The sequence below is a fragment of the Strigops habroptila genome, chromosome 6 (assembly GCF_004027225.2).
Source record: "Strigops habroptila isolate Jane chromosome 6, bStrHab1.2.pri, whole genome shotgun sequence".
NCBI classification, from domain to species: domain Eukaryota; kingdom Metazoa; phylum Chordata; class Aves; order Psittaciformes; family Psittacidae; genus Strigops; species Strigops habroptila.
In genome coordinates this window covers 50,585,591-50,607,718 of record NC_044282.2, presented here as the reverse complement: position 1 = coordinate 50,607,718, position 22,128 = coordinate 50,585,591, and the positions used below count along the sequence as shown (strand labels likewise).

The following is a 22,128-nucleotide window of genomic DNA, read 5'->3' as shown; positions in this document are numbered from 1 at the left end:
ACAGTGGGGACAATCACAGACCACTGCAAACATCTGCCCTGGGCCTCTTTCAGTTCCTAACTCATAGATAGTCTGAGATCCAAGCACTAAATCAATATGCTTCGGTGGGAACTGGAACAGGCTCAGCTGGTCTTTCCCTGTTTAATTTTTCTAATTACACTCTTAATTCTGCAGGTCTAATTATTTATATTACTATAACAACATTACCAAGAAAAACAAAAAAGAAATGGGATTAAGAAGTTCAAAACAAACAAACAAATCTTGCATTTCCAAAAATGCATAAACCAGACCTTTCTGTCAGGGTCCAATTCTGCTGCTGCAGATTAGTCTAGACAACAAGACTATTGTATCCGGGGCTGAGCCCATGGAAATACATCTGGGCTTCACAGCTCAGCTGAGCAACTGAAGAGACTACTGGTAAACTCACAACTTTAGTGCAGAAAATTGATGATGGGTTATAATCTGAAGAAGGTTTTTAAAAGCTATTTTGTTTTTTTGAAAGAAAATTGGGGAAGACAGACAGCAAGAAAGGAGGATAGAAGGTTTGGGCACAGGACTGAGAGCTAACAGCTTCCACTTTAAAGCCAGAATAAGATACCTTATTCTTCAATAGCTCTGCACAAGTCATTAGGTCCTTCTGCCTTGCCTGTCCACCTCAGTGCAGCAGGGAGCAGAAAGCCTGCTGCATTTAGTAGTGGAGCATTTAGTAGTCTGAAATACCAAGGAACCTCGTCCATAGAAGACTACTCATAACTCCAGTGCAGTCAGTGGAGCATCAAAGATTTACTAGGCACCTAAAGCCTAGTGTGAAAGGCCCTAAAATATTGTTCTGCTTGGTTATGGGGATGTGAGTGTAAAAATTTTTGGTAAACCCTGCACTACATTGCATATTTAGGCGGAGACAAATAATAAAACTGCCTTCCACAAAGAAACAGCTCACCATGGTTTAGGTCCTGATTCATAATCCAATGAAGGAAACTGGTTGTTTCACAGGTACTTGGTATTATTTTTGTTATTGTCCAATTGTTATTCCTTCTTTTACATCTTTCTACTCTCTTAACTCTGGCTCATTTGTCAATACATTTATATGTAACATTCCTGGTAACAAAACACAATAAAAATCAAAACACACTGAATTGGCTCTACTTACAATAGAAAACAGATGGGATATTTTTCAGCAAGTTTGAAAAATCAACACATTTCCCTGGTAATACCTAATAACTAGCATTATTCTCATTTTACAGTTTATACCAGAAACAGACATTAACTCAGTAGCCTTGATGAAGCATCTGTAGCTCTGTGAGATAAGTCTCAATTTACAAGTCCTGGGCTGTACATCCTGCACTGAAGGAAGTGGATCCAGATATTTTTTTAAGGTTCCACTGCTGCTGTAAAGACTGCAATATCATTACTTAAAGTCATGCAATTTGGAATGACATTTCCAGCTTTTGTTTTCTTACTTAATTTCATTTTACTTTCTTCCTCTGCAAAACTATGCTCAATATAACATGAAGGTAAAATAGGAAGCCTTACCTAGTTACTACTGCATTACACTTGTGTGAACAATGCAGATACTGAACATCAGACAAATTACTAATGCAACAATGCAGCAGTTCTTTCTGTGGCACAGGATTTCTCTGGGAATGTTATTTTATTGTATTTCATTTAGTGCTTGTTTTTTTAAGGGGGGAGAACAGACATTGCTGTATTTCAGTTTGATTCAGCAAGCGTTCTGGCCTCAGTCCAGCAAATCATTTAAGTGTGTGCTTAAATGTAATGGAATGAAATTTAAGTTCATAGTACTGCCTATGTATTTAACATACAGCATGGGCTTAAGTGCTTTATACAAAACAGGACCAGGACGATGAAAAAGCTTAAAAATAAGGCCCATGCATTTTTACACACACAATTTTTAAAACACTAATACTGTTAAAAGGGACATTTTCCACTGCCCATGCTACGAAAACACTGTGTACTGTCGCCCCCCCCCACCAACCAAAGCCAACTAACTTTTCCTGATCCAACAATTGACAACTATATCCTGTGTAACTGCTAGTCTGGCCCTTTTTAAAAATATCCTATTAAGTGGAAGCTTTGCCTGAGCAAGGTATGCAAAAATGAGTCTCAGGGAGTATATGGAATTTTCTCAGAACATAGGGCTGTGCCTCGTGTAGCCAAAGGCTAAATTTCTGGTGGAACTCAGTAGTGTTCCTCTGAGTACATTTGCTTTCCATACCAATCTCTGTTTTAGTGGGAAACATAAAACCAACATGAAAGTCATGCTGAAACACACCACAAAGAAAGGCGTGTTCTTAACTTAGGTTACCTAATCCAGGTTAGATAATTTAAGCTGCGGTTGCACAGCAATTTAAACCACTCTAACTACTGGCTGCAGGGTGGCGGTGGAACCATGTCAGCCAACAGTTAGATGTGCATCAGCTGCAGCCCCAGCTTTAACCAGCAGCCAAGGTAGGCAAGGTAACTTGAGTTAAATAATATGGAACATGAAATGCTAACAGTGCTTAAAGCCCCCACTGCTTTAACCTGTCTGTGTAAAGGTATTACTCAATTTTTACGAGGTTTTTGCAATGTAGACAGACATGGAGAACCTTTCAAAGACACAGGAACTCAGTAAAGCTGACTGTTGTCCACAATAAAGGAAAACACTGTTCCTTTCTCAGAAGGTTTACAATCATTCTGTTATATTTCTACTGTTAAGGCCCTAAGCTCTTAGCCAATGAAGAAAGAAAAAAACACCAAACCCAAACTGTTTTGTTTTGCAGTTTAGATGCCTAGGGATTTATTTATTTGTATGTTTGTTTGTTTGTTTGTTTCTGCCAAAAGCAGAAACAACCTTCTTGAATTAGTCTGCAGTGAATCAGTCTCCTTGCAACAGAAGCATTAAAAAGCTCTAGGTTTCATTCTTTAATAGAATAATATATATATTTTGCTTGGTAGTGTTTGTTTGAATTACAACTGCATGGAATTCAGAACAAAGCTACTGTGGCTGCATGGACCTGCTCAAAATTCTCAAAATTCCATTTCAGATTGTTTCTGCTACAAGACCTGATTAAGCATACCAGTCATCTAAAATGTACTAGTTTTTCTGCTGCTCCATCCTTCTTTCCATCTCTAGTCACTGCTTGCCAAAAATAATTTTTAAACGGTTATTGTTTTGCGTTTCTAGCACATCTCAAAGAAGGGAGGAAACAATTATGCTTTTGATCAAAGAACAGAGCATGAGCTAGTCATATACATTGTCTCAACTACCCTCATGCTTCACGCTAGAGAAAATGCCTTTTGCAAACTTGTCACTTGCTTAGTATAGACTTAAAAAACATTGTCATGCATTTTACACAATATAGAATTTGAGTGCCTTTAGCCCAGTTTCTGTAGGTTTCATACATTAATAAAGAGGTGGGAAGAAAGAAAGCAGAGACATGCACAGATACATATGAACGGATGTTAGCCTTGATTTTTTTGAACAGTGTTACACTACCCCATTTATCTGAAGGTTTCTTTGTATTTTGAATTATAAAGGTGGGCATAGATTTGCTTCTCTTGCATTCTCTCATGTTTAAATTTCATTTCTGAGTGCTGACTTCAGCACCAGGTTTCTCTGCACACCAGAGGTGTAGTCTCTGGGGACAGAGGGAAGGGGAAAGGGTTATAAAATGTGGATCTTAATACACGATCATATAAAATTGTCCAAGGAGTCTGTCTATTCCTCTCCAGGACACTGTACAGAAGAAAACAGGCATTATAAGCCCCAAGGCACTCCTCTGTGCCTCCTTGTGCAGAATGTCTATCCCTGAGGCTTACAGGAACGCCCACAACCAGGAGAAAGGATTTAGCCCAGCGCTGAAAGACTGTAGTGTTAGGAAATGGAAAACACATTAGAAATGTATGTTAACCCTAACTGGAAAACCTAAGCAACTCATTTTACTTCCAGCCATCAAAACTTGAGAGAGAACTTGTGCTGCTTTATGTTCAGGTATCTACATTTGGATCTCCACCTTATCTCTCTGGATAAGGCTTCAGGTTTGATTCAGCATAAGGGTGAAGTGAGACAATGTTCTAGGTGTTTGTATCCTGGATTTTGTCTTGTTTTGTAAGAGCTATAGAATTTCCTGTCTGAAGATTGTTGGTTCACTTTTATCTTCTCATCTCTAATTACATTTATTATATTCCAGAAGACTAGAAATAAACTGAATTCTATGCTAACCTGAAACTTAAGAGCAGAGGATGTGGATTAGGGCAGAAAATTTGTTTAGGTTTGATCTAAGGTAGATCAAAACCAAACAAAATCTTTGGGGCCTGAGAAATGAATCTACTGACTCCCAAAATTACCCCATGCACTCCAGATCTTATCTCCTGAACTAGTGCTAAAACATCTTAGCACTGACCTAGAAGAAATTGGCTGGGTATGTATCATTCTTTCGCTCCCTTGCAGTTTTCTGTAGGTCAGTGAGCTGTACACCGACCTCTCTGGTCCGGTGTGGCCCAGGAAATTGCAGATATTTTCAGCTGTGTCGGGTTCTGCATATGCAAGTTAGGAAGTTCAAAGGGAAGTTTAATTGACACTAATCCTCATCTTGACTTTTGCTCACCTCCTCCTCTTTTCCCACTAAGCCTTCCCACCTTCCCACCTCAAAACCACAGGAGCTTTACAATTTTTCTTATAAAAATATATATATTTAACCCTTTGGCAATCTCTTAATGCCCTTTTATTAAATCCCTTAACTCCTTTTATTAAGTCCAGGGTAATTAAAATGATTATAAACCTTTCTTGAGAGATTATATCCTTTAATCACAGTGCATATTTGCTGAGATGTAGGTGACATTTGTGGTATATCAAAAATAAAAATACTTTGGGCAAAGATGTTTAATAATAATTTTTAAAACTATGATCTTGATTAAGGAGGTTTAGGGCATTAAAAATCCTATCTACATGTGGTCACAGTGAAACACTGAAGGACTTCAAATACACGTATACAATGGAACAGTTATACTAAGGTTTCTCAATTTCTTTCAACTCCAGCTCCTCAGCTGGCATAATCTGTCCTAATGCCATTGACTCCTAAGGTGCTACACTACTTTATATCAGATCAGTTTTCTGGGCAACCAGATCAAATGTACAAGTAAAATCCCTTCTTGGGTCATTATTCCACAGCCAATGAAAGCAAAATCATGGACTTTTCTTCTGGAGTGAGCTTGGATCTCTTGTCTGGGACTTCCAAACTGTGCACTCATCCTATCAGCAGCAATAACAACGTGAATGCATCCCCTTGAAAATACGTATGGTCAGATATTGCTGCAGTATAGTTGTCCACAAAGTAAGTCAGTTTAGGAGCCCCTGTCCAGTGTAAAATATAAATATGCACTGAACTTTTATCATTGAGGTTTGGTGTTTAATTGGGACATTATTAGTTAGAACTTCTCACTCACAAAAGTGTGCTTTATTTTCAGGTGCATAGGTCATCAAATAGGTTCAGGTGATAGGAAGTCAGCCCTCACTAGTTACTAATCTTCAACTATTGGTGAGTCATTTAATCTCTGTGTTCCTTGTACTTCTTCATGCCTGTTAATATACAGCTTGCATTTCAGTTGATACTTCTAAGACCAAGCTCTCAAGTATTCAAAAGCTGAGTCTTCTTTGAGGGAAACACAGAAGTGGTAATACATACATGATAATTATCCCCATGCTACGCTACAGGCTTGGGGAAGAGTGTCTCGAAAGCTGCTTGGCAGAAAGGGACCTGGGCATGCTGATTGACAGCCACTGAACATGAGCGAGCTTCTGCCCAGGCAGCCAAGAAAGCCAACAACAGCCTGGGCCATATAAGAAATAGTGTAGCCAGCAGGGCCAGGGAAGTCATTGTCCCCCTGTGCTTGGCACTGGTGAGGCCGCACCTCGAATCCTGTGTTCAGTTCTGGGCCCCTCACTGCAAGAGAGACATTGAGGTGCTGGAGAGGGTCCAGAAAAGGGCAACAAAACTGGTGAAGGGTCTGGAGCACAAGTCTTATGAGGAATGGCTGAGGGAACTGGAGTTATTTAGTTTGGAGAAGGCTCAGGGGGGATCTTAGCACTCTCTACAACTACCTGAAAGGAGGTTATAGCGAGGTGGGGGTCGGTCTCTCCTCCCAGGTAACAAGTGATAGGACAAGAGGTAATGGCCTGAAGCCGTGCCTGTGGAGGTTCAGATTGGATATTAGGAAAAAATTTCTTCACAGAGAGGGTGGTCAGGCATTGGAACAGGCTGCCCAGGGCAGTGGTGGAATCACCGTCCCTGGAAGTGTTCAAAAACTGTGTAGATGAGGCCTCCAGTGATACAGTTTAGTGGTGATCCTGGCAGTCCTGGGGTAATGGTTGGACTTGATGATTTTAAAGGTCTTTTCCAACCTAGCTGATGCTATGATTCTATGATTACAGGCCAAAGACACTCTTATAAAATTGTGGAATGACACAGATCAGTATAGAAAGAATTTATTTACTCTGACACTTGCTATTAGGCTGATGCCTGAAATTTCAAAATTAAAGAGCTCTGATAAGAAATAAACTAGGCATCCAAGATTTTTGTTTTATTGCCATTCTTATTAACAGTGAGGAAAAACATTAATTTAATTTTTTGTCAGTAGGATAGATGGGCAAATGCCTTACTCTTGACCACTTTGAATTGCTATTTATTTTCACTGGTGCTTACATGGCTAAAGCATCCAATCACTGCATATTGTCAACGCCAGCAGCAGAAAATAAAGGTATAATTTTCTTTACCAAAGGAGTTCATAGTAAGTTAACTGTTGCTAGGTTAATAGTGAACGCACATGCTTAAATTAGTCCAGAAAATAATATTCAGTCTTTAAAATGTACTATTGACAAAAGTGAAACTATTAATTAATAGGCATTATTCTACTTTATTCTAATTGCATGCTTATGTTTTCATAGTCTTTCACAAACAAATGTCAGTAAGAAATTAAGAACTCAGAATTGGGAAAGAATATAAAATACAGCACAATTTAACTTGGGATGCCTACAATTTTCATTTAGAGATCTTGGAAAGTCTTGAGTTCCTACTTCATGCACTCCTACTGAAGTCAACAGACCTATAGCCACTCAGAAAATGTTCAGCAGCTCACAGAATGGGAACCTGTATTTTAGACTTAAATACATTATGACATAATATAACAAGTAGGAAAGGTGAAACTGCAAAGCAAAAATCATGTGACTCATTTAAGTGTTTGAATGAAAGGAGGAATTGACATAGGGTGATATAAACCAGTTACTGAAGACCCCAGGAGCTGTGAAAAGAAAGAGTTTTCTTAAAGGAACAGAAAAATAAAGTTATAAGGACTACTGGAGTAAGGTTATAGAAAAAAGTGAAGAGAAACACTGAAATAGTTAGAACTATAAATGGTCCGATAACAAGCTGTAAAAGTTAATAGTAATTTTTCTGAATGTTCATCTACTTTGTTTTTCTTCTGGCTTTTTTTTTTTTTTGTTCTATTTTGTTTTGGTTTTTTTGTTTTGCCTTCCCCCCCCCCCCCGAAAAGAATGTGATATATGCTAGCATTTAATTTAATTTAAAATGTTGTCAGTATGTCAGTATCTGAAATGTATCAACATGCCCTGTAAATGAGCTTTGTGTAGGTGTGAGAAGGAGAAAATAAGGGCCTGCCCACCATGCAATATGGTAACACAAAAGATGTTTTAGGAAATTTTATCAGTAATGCAAGGTATTTTCTGGCAATGATGAATATTGGTATACTTTGATGATAAGCAGGACACGTGAGAGGATAGAAGAAATCCAAAGATGATAAAGTTATGGAGATGCTGTTATAGAGGACCAGAAAAAAAAGGATATGAGTGTTGCAGAAAAGATGACCTAGATGGAACTGGGTTTAAGATTACTTGACTAGTTCAAGAAAAAACTTTAAGATGTTTAAGACAAATAAAATAATTGGAAGACAGGAGTAGTAGGACCCAACTTTTAACTTAAGGCACTGAAGTTAGGTGTTGATGTATAAGTGTTTACATGTTCACTATATACCTGGAGTTTCTTTTATAGCCAATGGAGAGCTAATCACTACAGTGAACTGCACCTAAAGAACTAATACAGTTCATCCCAAAATAGACACCTACACTGAATCACTCTCCAGACTCCACAGACTATAACAGCACTTACTTAGGTATCAAGCTTTCAGTTAGGTATCTACAAACTCATTGCAGAGGCGTTGGACTAGATGACCTTTGAAGGTCCCTTCCAACACAAACTATTGTGTGATTCTATGAAACAGACATCCAGATTTAGGTGTCTTAAGCTGACGCCCACATTAGACATCTACAATGTTGGTACATTTACCTGGTCACCCAAGGCTTCTCTATAATCAACACAGAAAAATGAGTGTTTCTAGGGTGAGATTAATTTGTGTTATTTTAAATATTTATTTAAGGATGAAATTAATTGTGCACTAAAAATACCTGCTTTCTTTATTGGCTAAAAAGAGTTGGTTTCTGGTCAGATGAATCCCCCTTGCCTTCTGCATGGCTCTTTAGCTGAGGGACACAAAAGGAAAGACAAGAAGTAATAAAACAGATCAGCATAAAAAATGTTTAAAGGCTGAAGATAATAAAAATTATTAAAGTACATTACATCATTGCATAGCTTTATTAGCAGCATTAATGTATGTTTGAAAGAAGTGTTCATAAATATATGGGTTCACGCCACTATGGTATGTCCTACGTTATCTTGTACATCTATGTACCTACTTGACTCATGCAAGGAATAATACAGTGGAGCTGAAGCACACTGTGGTTTACCCAGGCTTGTTTGGCCAGACGTAGAGCTTTTAGAGAAATGTTTCTAATCATAATTATTGAGGATGTGACTCAAGAATGGTGCCGGGGAACCAAAAGTAACAATTGTAGGAAAAAATGAGAAAAAAAACCAAAAAGCCCTCAGAAGCACAGTTTACAGTACATTTTTCATAAACAGATTACTAGATAAAACTGAGCACGTCTGTTAGATTTTGTTTTACACTAGAATTTGCTCTTACTTAAGAGTACATGCAATTCTAAAGGAATAAGCCAGCCACGTTCCCAGCAGGTTGAGGGAGGTGATTCTCCACTTTTACTCTGCTCTTGTGACACCCCGCCTGGAGTACTGCATACAGTTCTGGTGTCCCCAACATAAGACGGACGTGGACCTGTTTGACTGAGTCCAGAGGAGGCCATGAAAATGATCCGAGGGCTGGAGCACCTCTCCTATGAAAATAGGCTGAGGGAGTTGGGCTTGTTCAGCCTGGAGAGGGCTCCGGGAGACCTTAGAGCAGCTTCCAGTACCTAAAGGGGGCCTACAGGAAATCTGGAGAGGGACATTTTACAAGGGCATGTAGTGGTAGGACAAGGGTGAATGGCTTTAAACTGAAAGAGGGGAGACTTAGATTGGCTATTTGGAAGTTCTTCACTGCAAGGGTGGTGAGCCACTGGAACAGGTTGCTCAGAGAAGTTGTGGATGTTCCATCGCTGGAAGTGTTCAAGGTCAGGTTGGGCAGGGCTCTGAGGAACCTCATCTAGAATCATAGGATAGGGTTGGAAAGGACCTTGAGATCATCTACTTCCAACCTACCTCCCTGCCATGGGTGGGGACACCACACACTAAACCACGTCACCCAAAACTCCGTCCAGCTCAGTCCAGATGGAGCATTCACAACTTTCTTGGGCAACCTGTTCCAGTGCCTCACCACCCTCACAGTAAAGAACTTCAGAGATCAGTAACAAATAGGCCATAATTCAGTTATGTCAGATAAATTTTAAGTCTGATAAATCTACATACCCATCCATTTCATCATGGAGTTAAAAAATACTTGGAATCAATTGTATTTACTTTGTAGTACTACAAAGTACTACAAAGTACAAACTACAAATTTACTTTGTACATTTTTTTTTATTTCTGCATTATTTAGGTGTGTCATATTGAGATCATAAATACAGGAAACAAAATACCTTTGTTTGCTTTTTCTTCAAAGGACCAAGTGGACAGTCTATTACTTGCTCTGTTAAAATATATACTTGGCTTTATTTAGCAGGGTTCATGAATCAACACATATGGAATCCCTTGTGTGCATGCAGCACGTATGTTAATCTATACATACAGCATACGTACAAGGAATCTTCACAGCTCAGAGATCAAGAATTCGTTTTATCTTCTCTGAGCTGACTGTTGCTCAAATATCTATCTAATTAATCACACTGACAGAAGGTAGGAGCACAAAGCTAGATGAGGATCACAGATCTGCAGGCAGGGGAGATTGTCATATGCAACCCAACAGCAAAATGTCTGTTCTGCTGTGGCCAAGCCTCCTTGCAGGGTCAGCACAAGCAGACAGGCAACTAAAACTAGTGTATGGTAGCAGATTGCAAACAGTAGCCCAGCATAAGTGAAAGCTTGCCTAGGCTCTCAGTTCAGGCAGTTGCTGAGGCCAGTTGGTGCTCTGCTTACCAGCGCTCTGGTAGCAGCCAGAAGTGCTGGGGCAAAATACCCCTGTCTGGGCCCTACCATCAGCTTCTCTTCCACGTTTTTCACCATTACTTTCCTGTGAGATACCTGGAAGTGCTGCATATTTCCCATTTCTACAGCAATCTCTGCTTACTTTAAAGGAGTCCTTGTGATACCACATATCCTTTTAACTTTGATGGGTTTGGGCTCCTGAGAGAAGAGCCACCACATGTAGTTTAGGCAGAGAGGGGAAGAGGAAGAAAAAGGGAAAGAAGGGAAAAAAGGAAAGGGGAAATGGACACAAGGAAAATAAAGGAACCCAGGTATAAATCGTGAAGCATTTGCTGAGAGTGTGATAACATAATGGTACATTAGAAAGCCATTAAAATCATGATCTCGCACTTAAAACTAAATAAAATTAAATCTTCTGATTTAAATCAGCCACAAGCCAGGAAATGCAGGCTTAAGAATGGGATCCTTTTAAAGGCATTTTATTCAAGCTTGGTATATCAGTATACTTAGGAGGAGCAAATGTGCCCTGTGCAAATTAGTCACATCATGAAATGTCAAGCAGTCCTGCCGAGACCTGGTGATAAGTTGCTATAACAGCAGCTTGGGGTTTGAGAAATGCACTTTCCTTCACACTCATGGCAACAGGTGACCTAGTGGTAATGACATCATTAACACATTTCACCTTTTTAAGGTCTCCCTCTGGTGTTTTACTTACACTAGTTTATGGAGGAATAATTTCATTTTGGTGTTTCAACTCCCTTGTGTTCTTAGTGGTATGTTTAAGAAAATAAACAGAGAAGTGGAAGGAGACCATCCTCTGGTATATATGATTTGGGAGGAAAGCATCTGATTTTTGTAAGCAGATTCAGTCTTTCATGAAGAACTTGGGAATTTTTACAACAGATCAGATAAGATTGCGATCAATCTAATTCAGTTTTCCCTTCAGGAATCGGTAATACCCGCTTTTTAATGAGCAGTTATTAGCTACGTGCCACATTTTCTAACAGATTCTCCAGACAGATGTTTGTTTTTCTTATGCAAATGTAGGTATTTATAATTAAAAAAAAAAAAAAAAAAAAAAGGAATAGTGTCTTAATTCCTTATTTGACTGAGTCCCGTGGATTCTTCATATGAATGCAGAAGGACTTTTTGCTACTGTTGATGGCTGTGTCTCTATGTCCTTCTCTATGGACGCTTCAGGGTACTGATTCTTCAGAAAATATTACTAAATGAGTTGTTTACCTCTTCTTTTCAAAAGCTATCTTTCCTACACCTCTCAGTTCTTTTATGGTGTAAATACAAAAGAATCCACTTAACAATTGTAACAATAACATCCTACAACTGATATTTTTGTTTACAAAAACATTTGTCCTTGATAACTTGCTCCCTACAGCAACAACATGAAAATAAAGCTATTAACTCCTGAAAGTTCTTTCAAAGAAGAAGAAGAAAAAAAAGACTACGCCAAATTACTGGTAGCAGAGCCTATAGCAGCAAACAGTACAGTATGTGGGAGCATTTCTGAACCCTGTGGGGCCAGATTCTATCTCCATTGTGAGCAGCTGGATGTTTATCACCGAATTCAAAAGCATCAGGCCAAGTCTCCCACACTGAGAGAGGCTTTCAGATGGGATTTGTGTTGAATATCCAAACAAACCTGAGTATTTGACACCTTTGTTATACTCTAAACGCTTGAACACCACAACAATACATGACAGAACTGGGTTGTCTCCAGAAGAGAAAGAAGTAATTGCTGTCTTCAACTACCTAATGGGAGGTCACAGAGAAGATGGGAGCCAGACTCTTCTGGGAGGTTAAACACAAGACAGGAGGCAATGGACAGGGGTTACAAGGGAAATTCCGAACAGCTAGTAGAGAAATTTGTCCCCGTCACGGCAGTCAAAAAATGAAATGTGTTGTCCGAGGGGGCTGTGGAATCTCCACCCTTGGGGATGATCAAACCTTGGCTGTGTGTGACCCTGAGCAACCTGATCTGACCCAGGGAAGGGAAGGGAATCTGTTCAATTTTGCTTTCTTTCTCCTTCAAGAAGACTCATGTGACTTGCACCTTGTTTGAAAACAGCACAACAGTGCAATAAAATCTGCTAATGAAATGGGGTTTAAAAATATTATTGTTATAGCTAGTAAAATTAAATGTACCCTGTGATTATCCACACCAATTGTCTCTGCTTAGGCCTTGTCTTCTAGTGGTTTTTTTCTTTTTTACTGTACTGGGAAAGTGGAAGAAGTATGATCAAGTCCACATCAAAAGAATTAAAACAAAAATTCTATTTATGGAATGATTGTGGTCAAGTCTGAATTTAGATTATTAAGAAGAAAATTAACTCTATCCTAGCCAAAACCAGGACAAAGCTATTACGTCTATTCCAGCCAATTCTTCACATGGCATAAACTTGCGTAGGCCTAGCTGAATTGTTACACCAATTTGTGCACCTCGAGGATCTGGATTTATTGCACTGAAATAGTAGTAGGTACAATTCTCAGTGTTCTTGGTACAGAAGCTGGCTGGAGCCCATGAACACAACAGTTATGGGTCCACCAAAAAGCTACTGGAGGTCATGGACATATGGCACATTCACTAGTACGGTGATTTTGCACACTCTTGCTACTTCCATAGCAAATATGAGACGTTCTGTACCTCCATCACCAGGCAAGCTACTTCCTTTGTGGCTAAAGTAGGGGCAGATGTTCCAAGCTAGCTCCTTGCATGTTGATCTTTAAACTAATTACTGGCCATTTGGTCATTAATCCATACTTTTTCAGGCTCAGTGTGCGGAAAAGACCGTATCAGAAATACCTTTACAGACTAGAAAATAAAACAAATCCTTGGTCTCCAGGAGCTTACCCAGATGACCAAATGTTTCACACTGACATCTCTTGCTTCGGTCACAACAAATGCCATCACACCTCTTGAGAGATAACCACCTGCTAAGTTTCATTGTTCCTTTGACGCATGCTTCATAGTTCTGCACCCTCTCCAGGATTTTTAATTTTACTAACTTAGAACAAGCAGTAACAAACAGGACCTTCAGCTACAAAGAAGAACATTAATTCTCCTATGCAATGATGGACTGCTTTAAGGATAAGCTTTTATAATGGAAATAAGAACAGCAGTGAAGATGTTTGTTTACTACAAATATTTCATTTTTTGCACTGCATCAAGTGTACCTCCCTCATTTACTTCTCCACCTGTCTACAACACTGAGGACAGTGACTTACAGCAGAAGGATGCTAGCCATGTTTTGGATCCCTCTTTGCATACAATAGATAGTCCAGATGTCTTCACAAGATACACAAGTCTTTCCATTGGCTGTGATATGTTCAGTCCTCTGGGATGATCCTGACATCACAAGAGCCATCTGAAGTATGAAGGAATATGAAAATCATTCTTACTACAATTACTTTATAACCAGAAATGGGAATGTCCTGCCTAGCTGACTTTTCATACAGCATCACCTATAGCTAGACAGTTTAAGTGCCCAGGATGTGGGACCATGTTTTTGTATTTCATGAACATTGCAAAGTTAAGGACTTTATTTAGAACTTCATTTAAAAGAAAAATAGTAAATGGCACATCATGTAATTGCTATTTATTTTCATAAACATGAGGTATTTCAAAGTGCTATAAGACGCAGCACTAAATGTACATCGTTGGAAGAAATTAAACACAGAACTTTGCAGTTACCCAGTTCTATGCACCAAACATTAACAAATACATTAACTGGAAGAAACAGGCTAGGAAAAGGCATATATAGTAAATTTCTTTACAAAAGTTTCTTAGTTCAAAAAAGTGATAAAGTAATATCTACTCAAAACTTTCACAACTCATTTTCATACGAAAATATAAGTATCAAATTTAGTTATGTATCAGCATCATACTAAAGTATACAGGCAATGTAAGAATTAGTACAGTACATAACAGAGATTAACAATATATTTGTATACAAAAACATGCTCCTCAAACATTGAGGTATTACAGTACTTAGGTATGAACTTCCAGTCTAATACTGGTAGCAAAAGCCACCTCTCATAACCCAAGACATGTACAAAAGGCAAGTGTGTAGATGGTATTTACAGAAAATTCCCACGGGGGCACAAAATGCCAACCCCTAAAGTAACATCTGTTAGAACATAAGCACCATTAAACTTAGGAATGAACATTTTAAAACTCAACTAGATGTCATCAGCAGCTCCAAATGCTCACAACAATTAAAAAAAAAAAATCCCCACCATCTACAGTTCTTAAGAGGAAAAGCAAAGGCAGTCCATTGTTGTTTGGTAGTCTTGCAATAAACTCCTTGCAAGAACATCCATTTGCTCCGTACCCGGATAATATAGTTTGTCGATTACTTCAGGGACTGGATTGAAAGTAAAACCAACATTCTTAACGTCAAAAAACACAATTTTTTTTAAAGAATCAAAAATGTGCAAAGTGGCAGCGACTGTCCTGGTCAGCCAAAACAAAACAAAACAAAAAACAGTTTAGCAAGTCCGCTTGTATTCTATTTTCTTTAGCAATTGTTCTTGTCTGGCTTGCAATTTTTCCTTTTCTAGCAATAACTTCTGCTCCTCTGCCTGAAGGGAATGAACATATTCAGTGGCTTTTTTCAAGATCACAACTTTTGCAGCTTTCTCATTTTTAACCAGTTCTGGAACATGGTCCCTTAATGTGAGGAAACTTGACCGTAGATCATTACGTCGCTGACGCTCCAGGATGTTATGGTTACGTCGACGTTCACTATCCTCTGAATCAGAGTTTCGAGGACTTGAACTCTTAGACTTTGGTGGGATCGTGGGTTTTACTGGACGGGGCACCTCGGTTTTTAACTTTTTCTGTGGTGGAGCCTCTTCACTCTCCATGTATGGAGAAGGAGCGGCATAATTATGCTGCTGGTGAATTGGTGCGCAACGCTTTAAAATCAGTTCATTCTGCTGTGTCCTGACTGATGGAAAAGTGGTATTTTTAGGACGCACTGTAATAGTAAGGGTGGTAACAGCCTTGTTGGAGGAGGAGCGTCTTTTCTCCACTGTCACAACATCTATTTCTTCTTCTTCATCCTCTTCCTCCTCATCTTCATCATCTTTTGGTAACAGAAAAAAACGTTATTCTCACAGAAAATACTCCCAACAAGTATCAACCCAGATGTATTTATTGACAAAATATGTACAGTAAAAGGAGGAATGCAGTAACTGATGGAAAAAACAGGGCGTGCCCATCATCTGTAGTCAAATATAGATCTGGGAAAGTATGCAATATACATGAAATGACTGAAGAACAGTGTTTCCTGCAAGTTTACCAAGAACACTGAATTTTCAAAGTGGGGCTACCACCCACATAACTGCAGGAGCAGAAAGGTGTTTTTAGGAAGAATGTATGTATTGTGGATGGAATTGTACTGCAGTGGTACGAAAGGCATGTCCCGTGCCACAACACAGCCCCTGCTTGCTAGAAAAGCAGCCGGAAAACGAAACAATCGCTGGGTTTGTTCTGAGGCAGAAGGTGAAGCTGCTCCAGCCGGGGACCCTTTAAGCCGGCGCTTGGTGCACTGCCAAGAAGACAGCTGTTGGAAGTGCTTCCTCACCCAAAGCTGTCAAACCCAACATTAAAGGGACAGCAGGCTTTGAAACCGGGACGGATCACGAAGTTTATGGCGATATGGTCATATGGACCAGCTCATCTAGACACGCGAAACTGCGTTTCAGCCCAAGTGGGCTTCTCTGCACACACGCACAGCAGATCTGGGGCATTTCAGGGTCTGTCAATGCAAACACTAAGGTCTCACTAGCCTGCTCCAACCTTCCCAAATCCCGTCTAAGGGCACACACGTCCCCCGGGTGACAGTAGCAACCCGCTCTGACCAACAGCCCCACCTCGCTCCGGCACGGCCGCTGGCGGGGGGAGGGCGGCCGCCCCAGGGGCAGGAGGACGCAAGGCAGCCCCGCGCGGCCCGCAGCCCCACGGCGCTGCTGCCGCTTGGTCAGGGGCGCGGCACCCGCCTGCCCCGGGCCCACCGCCCCCGGAGGCCCGCCCGCCAGGCCCCTCGGCTGCCGGCTAGCCTGCTGCCGCCTGCCGGCCGCCCCGCCCCGTCCGGCCCAGCCCTGCACGGCGGTGCCGCTGGCGGGGGCCGAATCGGGGCGCAACGCGGAGGCAGCGCCACCACCCCCATCCCTCCCGTCTCCGCCCCGGGGACGGGCCGGTCGCGTACGCGGGCGCTTACCCGAGTCACTGAGGGTATCGTCTCCGGAGCTGCTGCTGGCTCGGCTGTCCCCGGCGGGGCGTGGAGGGCGGCCGCCCCGCGGAGCCCCGCCGCCCGCCGCTGCCACCGCCACCGCCGCGGCGCGACCGGCCGCCGCCTCCCGCTTGTTGACGGGGAAGGGGAAGACCACGGCCGGGTCCACGCACTCGGGCACGGCGCCGCCCAGCTCTGAGCGGCCGCTGGCGGCGGCGGCCCCCGAGGGCGGCGGCGGGGCGGCAGCGGGCGCTTTGCCCTGCAGCTTCTCGCTGACTGCCCGCTCCAGCTTCTCGCGGGCGGAGAAGCCGCTCCACATGCAGTCCTGGATGATGATGGAGTTGAGGTTGTTGGTCACGCCGAGGCCCGTCTCGAAGAAGTCCCCGGCGTCCGAGCCGCCCCACAGGTCGGCCTCGGGTGGCAGCAGGAGCAGCTCGGACGCCCAGTCCAGGGGGTCGGCGGGACGGCAGCCACCCACGGCCGCCCCTCCCCACGGCCCCGGGCCCCCCCCCGGGGGTTGCTCCTGGAGCCCGGCCCGGCTGGGAGACAGCGGAGGGGTGGGCAGCAGCTCAAACTTTTTCCAGATGTCCTCCCCAGGGGGAGCGGAGTCCGGCCCGCACAAATAAAAATCATCTTCGTCCGGGTAGAAACAGGGCTGCAAAGAGTCGAACTCGAGGTCTGGATTTTTACTGACCATTCCTGGCATTACGGGTCTATCCTTGCTGATCCTTGGGTCGGGTAATGGTTTCAGAGACAGGTTTTACCGGTATTTCCACCAAAGGAAGAGCGGTTCTCCCAAGACCTGAAACTAAACCAAAAATACAAAAATACAAAAAATTAAAACACGAAGGAACAGACAGACACGAATGTGACTCCCTCTTAACCGGAGGGAAAAAAATAATCCCGTCATTAACAGCAAGAAAGGGGGAGCCTTTTGCAAGTTGAGTTAAAACCGCCTCTCACACACCTTTCCTCCCGGCTTAAGACACTCGGAGCACGGCAGTCAGGGAGCGTTCCCGCAACCGGGGCTTCCCGCCACCCCGTCCGGCCGCAAGCCCGGCCGCGGGGAACCGCTGGGTACCCCGGGGTGCGGAGCCCCTCTGGGCTTCCTGCCGCGCATAGCACTCGCCTGCTCTCCCCGAGCTGCTGCAGACGCTCAGAACGGCGGAGTAACTGCAGGCAGATGCGAGGCTTTGATACCGTAATCTCTCCAGAGAGCTCTCTTAATATGCTAGCTAAAGTGGAGGAAGTTTACTCCTTTTGTCGTCTACGGAGCGGTGCAAAGGGGAGAGGGAAGGATGCAAAAAAGGGGGCGGAGGGGCTCTTTGCAACTTCGCAAATCGCCAGTTCATTCACTCAAAGAGAGCCAGAGAAATCCGCACAAAACACAAGGGGGGGGGGGGGGGAGGGGAGAGGAGGAGGAGGGGAAATCCAGCAGCAACAGAAATTATCAACCTTATGTAATAATCTCACGCACAAAAATGCATTAAAACCAGCCCGGCGCCACCAACAAAGCCTCCTGAATTGCCCAGAAGGTACGGGAAGTTTTTCTCGCCCTTTTCCCAGTGCCAGACAAGAGCAGCGGGAAAGCTGCAAGAACAACTTTGCGTGTTCTGCCGCTCCGTGCACTCGCAGCTCCCGCACAACCCCAGCTCCCCAGCCCCCTCGCCGCCGCTGCACACACGCTGCTTGCCCCTACCTCGGCCGGACCCCTTCGCTAGCCACGGGCACTCAACCACAGCCCCATTCCTCCTCCGAGACCTCAGTTGCATCAGACATTAAAAAAATAAAAATAACTGAAAGCCCGAAAAAGACATTCAGCGTCTCCCTTCCGCTCGGTTACGGTACAGCGAACGGAGAGGGTTCTGCTGGGTTCACAACAGCTGACGCTGAACGGGAGACCAAAAAGGGAGGGAAAAAAAATCCATTAAAAGCCTTATGATGAAATGCTCAGAAACGAGCCCGGCTCAGCTGCGCTCCCTGCCCCGCCCCCTGAGCGCCGCCAGTTATTGTACATTTTTCTACTCGTGAAATACATTAAACCGGTTAAAATGCAAAGCAGTAAAGAGGCACCTACAGAACAGAGGCGATCTCAACGCGACAGTTCCAAAACAAAACACAAATATCCTCCAGGATTTTCTTCTGCTCACTGAACACCCCATTCGCGCGCCGCAGTGCCCCTGCGCCTCCTTCCCCTTCCCATCCTCCCCAGTCCGGCAACTCGAACGCGATGGGGAATTGTATTTATTTGATTGGGGTTTTGTCCTGCAGCCCAGACCCTGCAGCTTCCTCTTCTTACCTCCTTGGTGATGGTGGTAGGTGTTGCAAAGGGGGAGGAGTGGCGGGAGGGAGGGGTGAAGGGGGGGGGGGGGGAGAAAAGGCAATAAAAAAAAAAAAAGGCAGATGATCTTGTATGTTGCACTTTCCTGAGCGTCAGCCCGCCCGGCCCCCGCGGCTGGCCCGAGCCTCCGCATTCACCCCGTGCTTGCAGACAGATGACTGTCACTGGCGCGCTTTGAAGCTGCTGGATATTATTAACACCCCCAAAAGGCATTAAAAAAAGAAAAAAAAAAAAAAAAGGCCGGGAGAGGGAATAAAGCTGACACACCCGGGGACGGGAGCCTTAAAAAAAACCCAGCGGCCAGCGAGCGCGGCTAACCCCACCCCCTGATTTCCATACAAGCAGGGAGGTGCCTGGCATTTGGCGCCAAAAGCCCTATTCGCTCTTTATTCTCGGCCATCACACCGAGGTCCCGGTGCAAACCCGCGCGGCCCAGGGCGGGGAGGAGAGAGGACGGGACAGGAGGGCGCCCGCCCGCCCGCCGCGGGGGGCCGGGGCTGCCCCCCGCCCCGCTCCGTGGAGCCCGCCGCGGCCGCGCTCCTTTTGTGTCGCCCCCGCCCCGCGCCGGCCCGGCCCTTGAGCCCGGGGGGAAACGTCCCCTCCAGGAGAGCGGTGACCGCGCGGCCGCCATCTCCCGCGGAAACACACGGGGCAATAAAAACATAAAAATAATTATTAAGAGAGGCATAAAGGAAGTGGCTGGGCGAGGGAGTCGCTTCCACTCGGGGCTTTGTAAATAATTAGCAGGAATGACCCTGCAGCCGTCGACTTCCCTCAGGCGCGCGCGCTTGCACGCCGGGGCCGCCCCGTCAGACTGCCGTGCCCGCGCCCCCCGTGCCCCCCTCTCCGCCGCCCGGCACGGCACGGCACGGCGCGGCCCGTCCCGCGGCACTGCACAGCCACACTGCGGGGGCTCTGCCGTTCCGCTGCCGACGGCGACACCTTGCGGAGGGCCGGCGGGAGCGGCGGCGCGACGCAGCGCTCGCCCGGCGCCCCCACGCATCCCCCCGGCGGCGGGGCACCCACCGCTCTCTCGCCTCCTTTCCCCGCCGCGGCGGGGCCGGCCGCGGGACGGGACGCGACGCGACAAGACGGGAGCGCGGCGCTGTCCTCGGCAGTGCGCGGCGGCGGGTGCAATCCCGATCCCGATCCGGGCGCCGCGCGGGGCGGCGCCTACTCGCTCATAGGCTGCAGGTTGAGGCGGGGACTTGGGCGTCGCTCGCAGGAAGGCTGGTGGCGGCGGGCGGCCGCTTTGTGTGCGGCGGCGGCGGGGGCTTCGCGGGCTGGGCGCCGCCTCCCGGCCCGCCTCGGACGGCGGTGGGGGCGAGCCCGCGGCCTTCGAAACTGGTGGCTGTGGGAGACACGGCCGGGAGAGAGCGAGCGAGGAAACGAGCTCGGTGGCAGCGTCTGAAGAGGGGGAGGCGCCTCCCGAGAGGGGGCAATAAGCCCTCACGGCGGGAGGGGTTGGCCGTGGGCTCCTTCACCTCGTCCCCTCCGCGGAGTTTTGGTGCGGCTGTGCCGGAAAGCCTTGCCTTTCCCATGTGGTGATCCCCTCTCGCCTCTGTGTCACACTTGTGTGGCCGAAGTGTGGAGGTTTCACCAACCTTCCAGTGTCCTGAGGTGGCCTCGGTGCCTGGTGTGGTCCTGGCGCTGGCTGGTGTCCAAGGCAGCAGCAGGGCTGGCTGGGCACCTCCGAGCAGGCTGGCCTGTGGCACGGGGCTGCTGGAGGCGGCATGGTGGCGGTGGCTGGCCTCCCTGTGCTGCCTGGGGAGGTTGGGCTGGCTGACGAAATGTGACAATTGCTTTGAAACGGCCCCAGCCGTGGTAGTGAGCTTCTCCTAGACTCTGCTCCCTCAGCTCGCTCTTGTCTACCTTCCCTGCCTCAGCATGGAGGTAGCTGATTGCAGTTTTGCTAAGGAGCAGGAAGGGCGCTTGGAAGGCAAATCCTCTGTACCACTGCTTCCGAGCAAGCACGATTCAAGCAGGGCATGCTGAAAGTGACATCTAGATAGCCTGCTAGGAGTTAAAACTTGGCTGGGGGGTAATAGCTGGCTGGAGTCAGCTGGAGAAGGAGCAGCACACCATAAAGCAGAGGGAGTGCTGGACCAGCTTCTGCTGGGGATGCAGCCAGCCCCCATGGCAGCAAGCTGGAGAGATGTGTGGGGCCAGGCTTGCCTGAAGTTTGTGATTTGGCCTCCATTCCTCTGATGCACTTTGGATTCAAGACAGGGGAATTCATTGATTAGCTAATGTATGCTCGGTACTTTGAAGATGTGAGATTTTATGAAAGCCCTGAGCTTTATTAATTTCTGTTTGGATTATTTGGCTGGACGAAAAAGACGTGGGTGGCTAGGATTTTTTTCCGCTCACATTTCAGTAGCCTTGAACAGGTTGCAGCTTGTGAGGAGGCATGAACAGTTAGTATGTGTCTTGCTGAATGTGTGAACAACTTATTTATACTCATCAATCGAGGACCTTCCTCAAATTAAACAATTATGTAAGATTTGCTCCTTTAAAGTAATCCTTTCAGTCTTTCACATTTCCTTTAATGCACTTATACGTGCAAATATTGATATGCCCATACTTTGGACCATGGCTGCTATCTGATTTACTGTTAATTCATTATAAATTATCAACTAGATTTTCTCAGCAGCTTTTTTAAGTTTTTGTTTCATATGTACGTGTGTGGAAATAAAGCTATCAGCTTCTATGGAAGTTCTGCTGTGGGGTGTGATATCTTTTGTAGTACCCTGGATGAGAACATTAATGAGGGGTAACATTCAAGACAAAGTGTTTAAAGTAATTTTCATTGCCAAAAAAACCCCCCAGACAAACAAAAACCAAAACCCCTGTTAAACAGGAAATGTAATGAAGTATGCTGAGAAACATTGCTGTTTATGAGCACTAACTCTGTTTAGGTAAAAAGATTTGTTAAACCCCCAGATCTATTGCTTCGTCTTGTACGGTTGAGAAAGACATAGAAAACATTGTGCAAAGCTTTGGCAGGACTGCACCAATCTTTGTGCTG

The 22,128-nt window shown here is 44.8% G+C and overlaps 1 protein-coding gene across 7 annotated transcripts; it reads right to left on the bottom strand.

Moving 5' to 3' along the window:
- Nucleotides 1-14,104: 14,104 nt before the first annotated feature.
- On the bottom strand, nt 14,105-20,267 carry MYCN (MYCN proto-oncogene, bHLH transcription factor). Of its 7 annotated transcripts, none has more exons than XM_030490592.1 (3): nt 20,127-20,267; nt 16,748-17,567; nt 14,105-15,610 (listed from the first exon to the last, which is right to left on the bottom strand). In XM_030490592.1, the coding sequence occupies exons 2-3, from the start codon at nt 17,463-17,465 to the stop codon at nt 15,012-15,014; spliced, it is 1,317 nt and encodes a 438-aa protein (XP_030346452.1). In that variant the 5' UTR covers nt 17,466-17,567; nt 20,127-20,267; the 3' UTR covers nt 14,105-15,011. The 7 variants fall into 7 exon arrangements, with proteins under 7 accessions (XP_030346452.1, XP_030346456.1, XP_030346455.1 ...); XM_030490596.1 differs by lacking the exon at nt 20,127-20,267 and adding an exon at nt 19,059-19,392; XM_030490595.1 differs by lacking the exon at nt 20,127-20,267 and adding an exon at nt 18,837-19,046.
- Nucleotides 20,268-22,128: the final 1,861 nt, after the last annotated feature.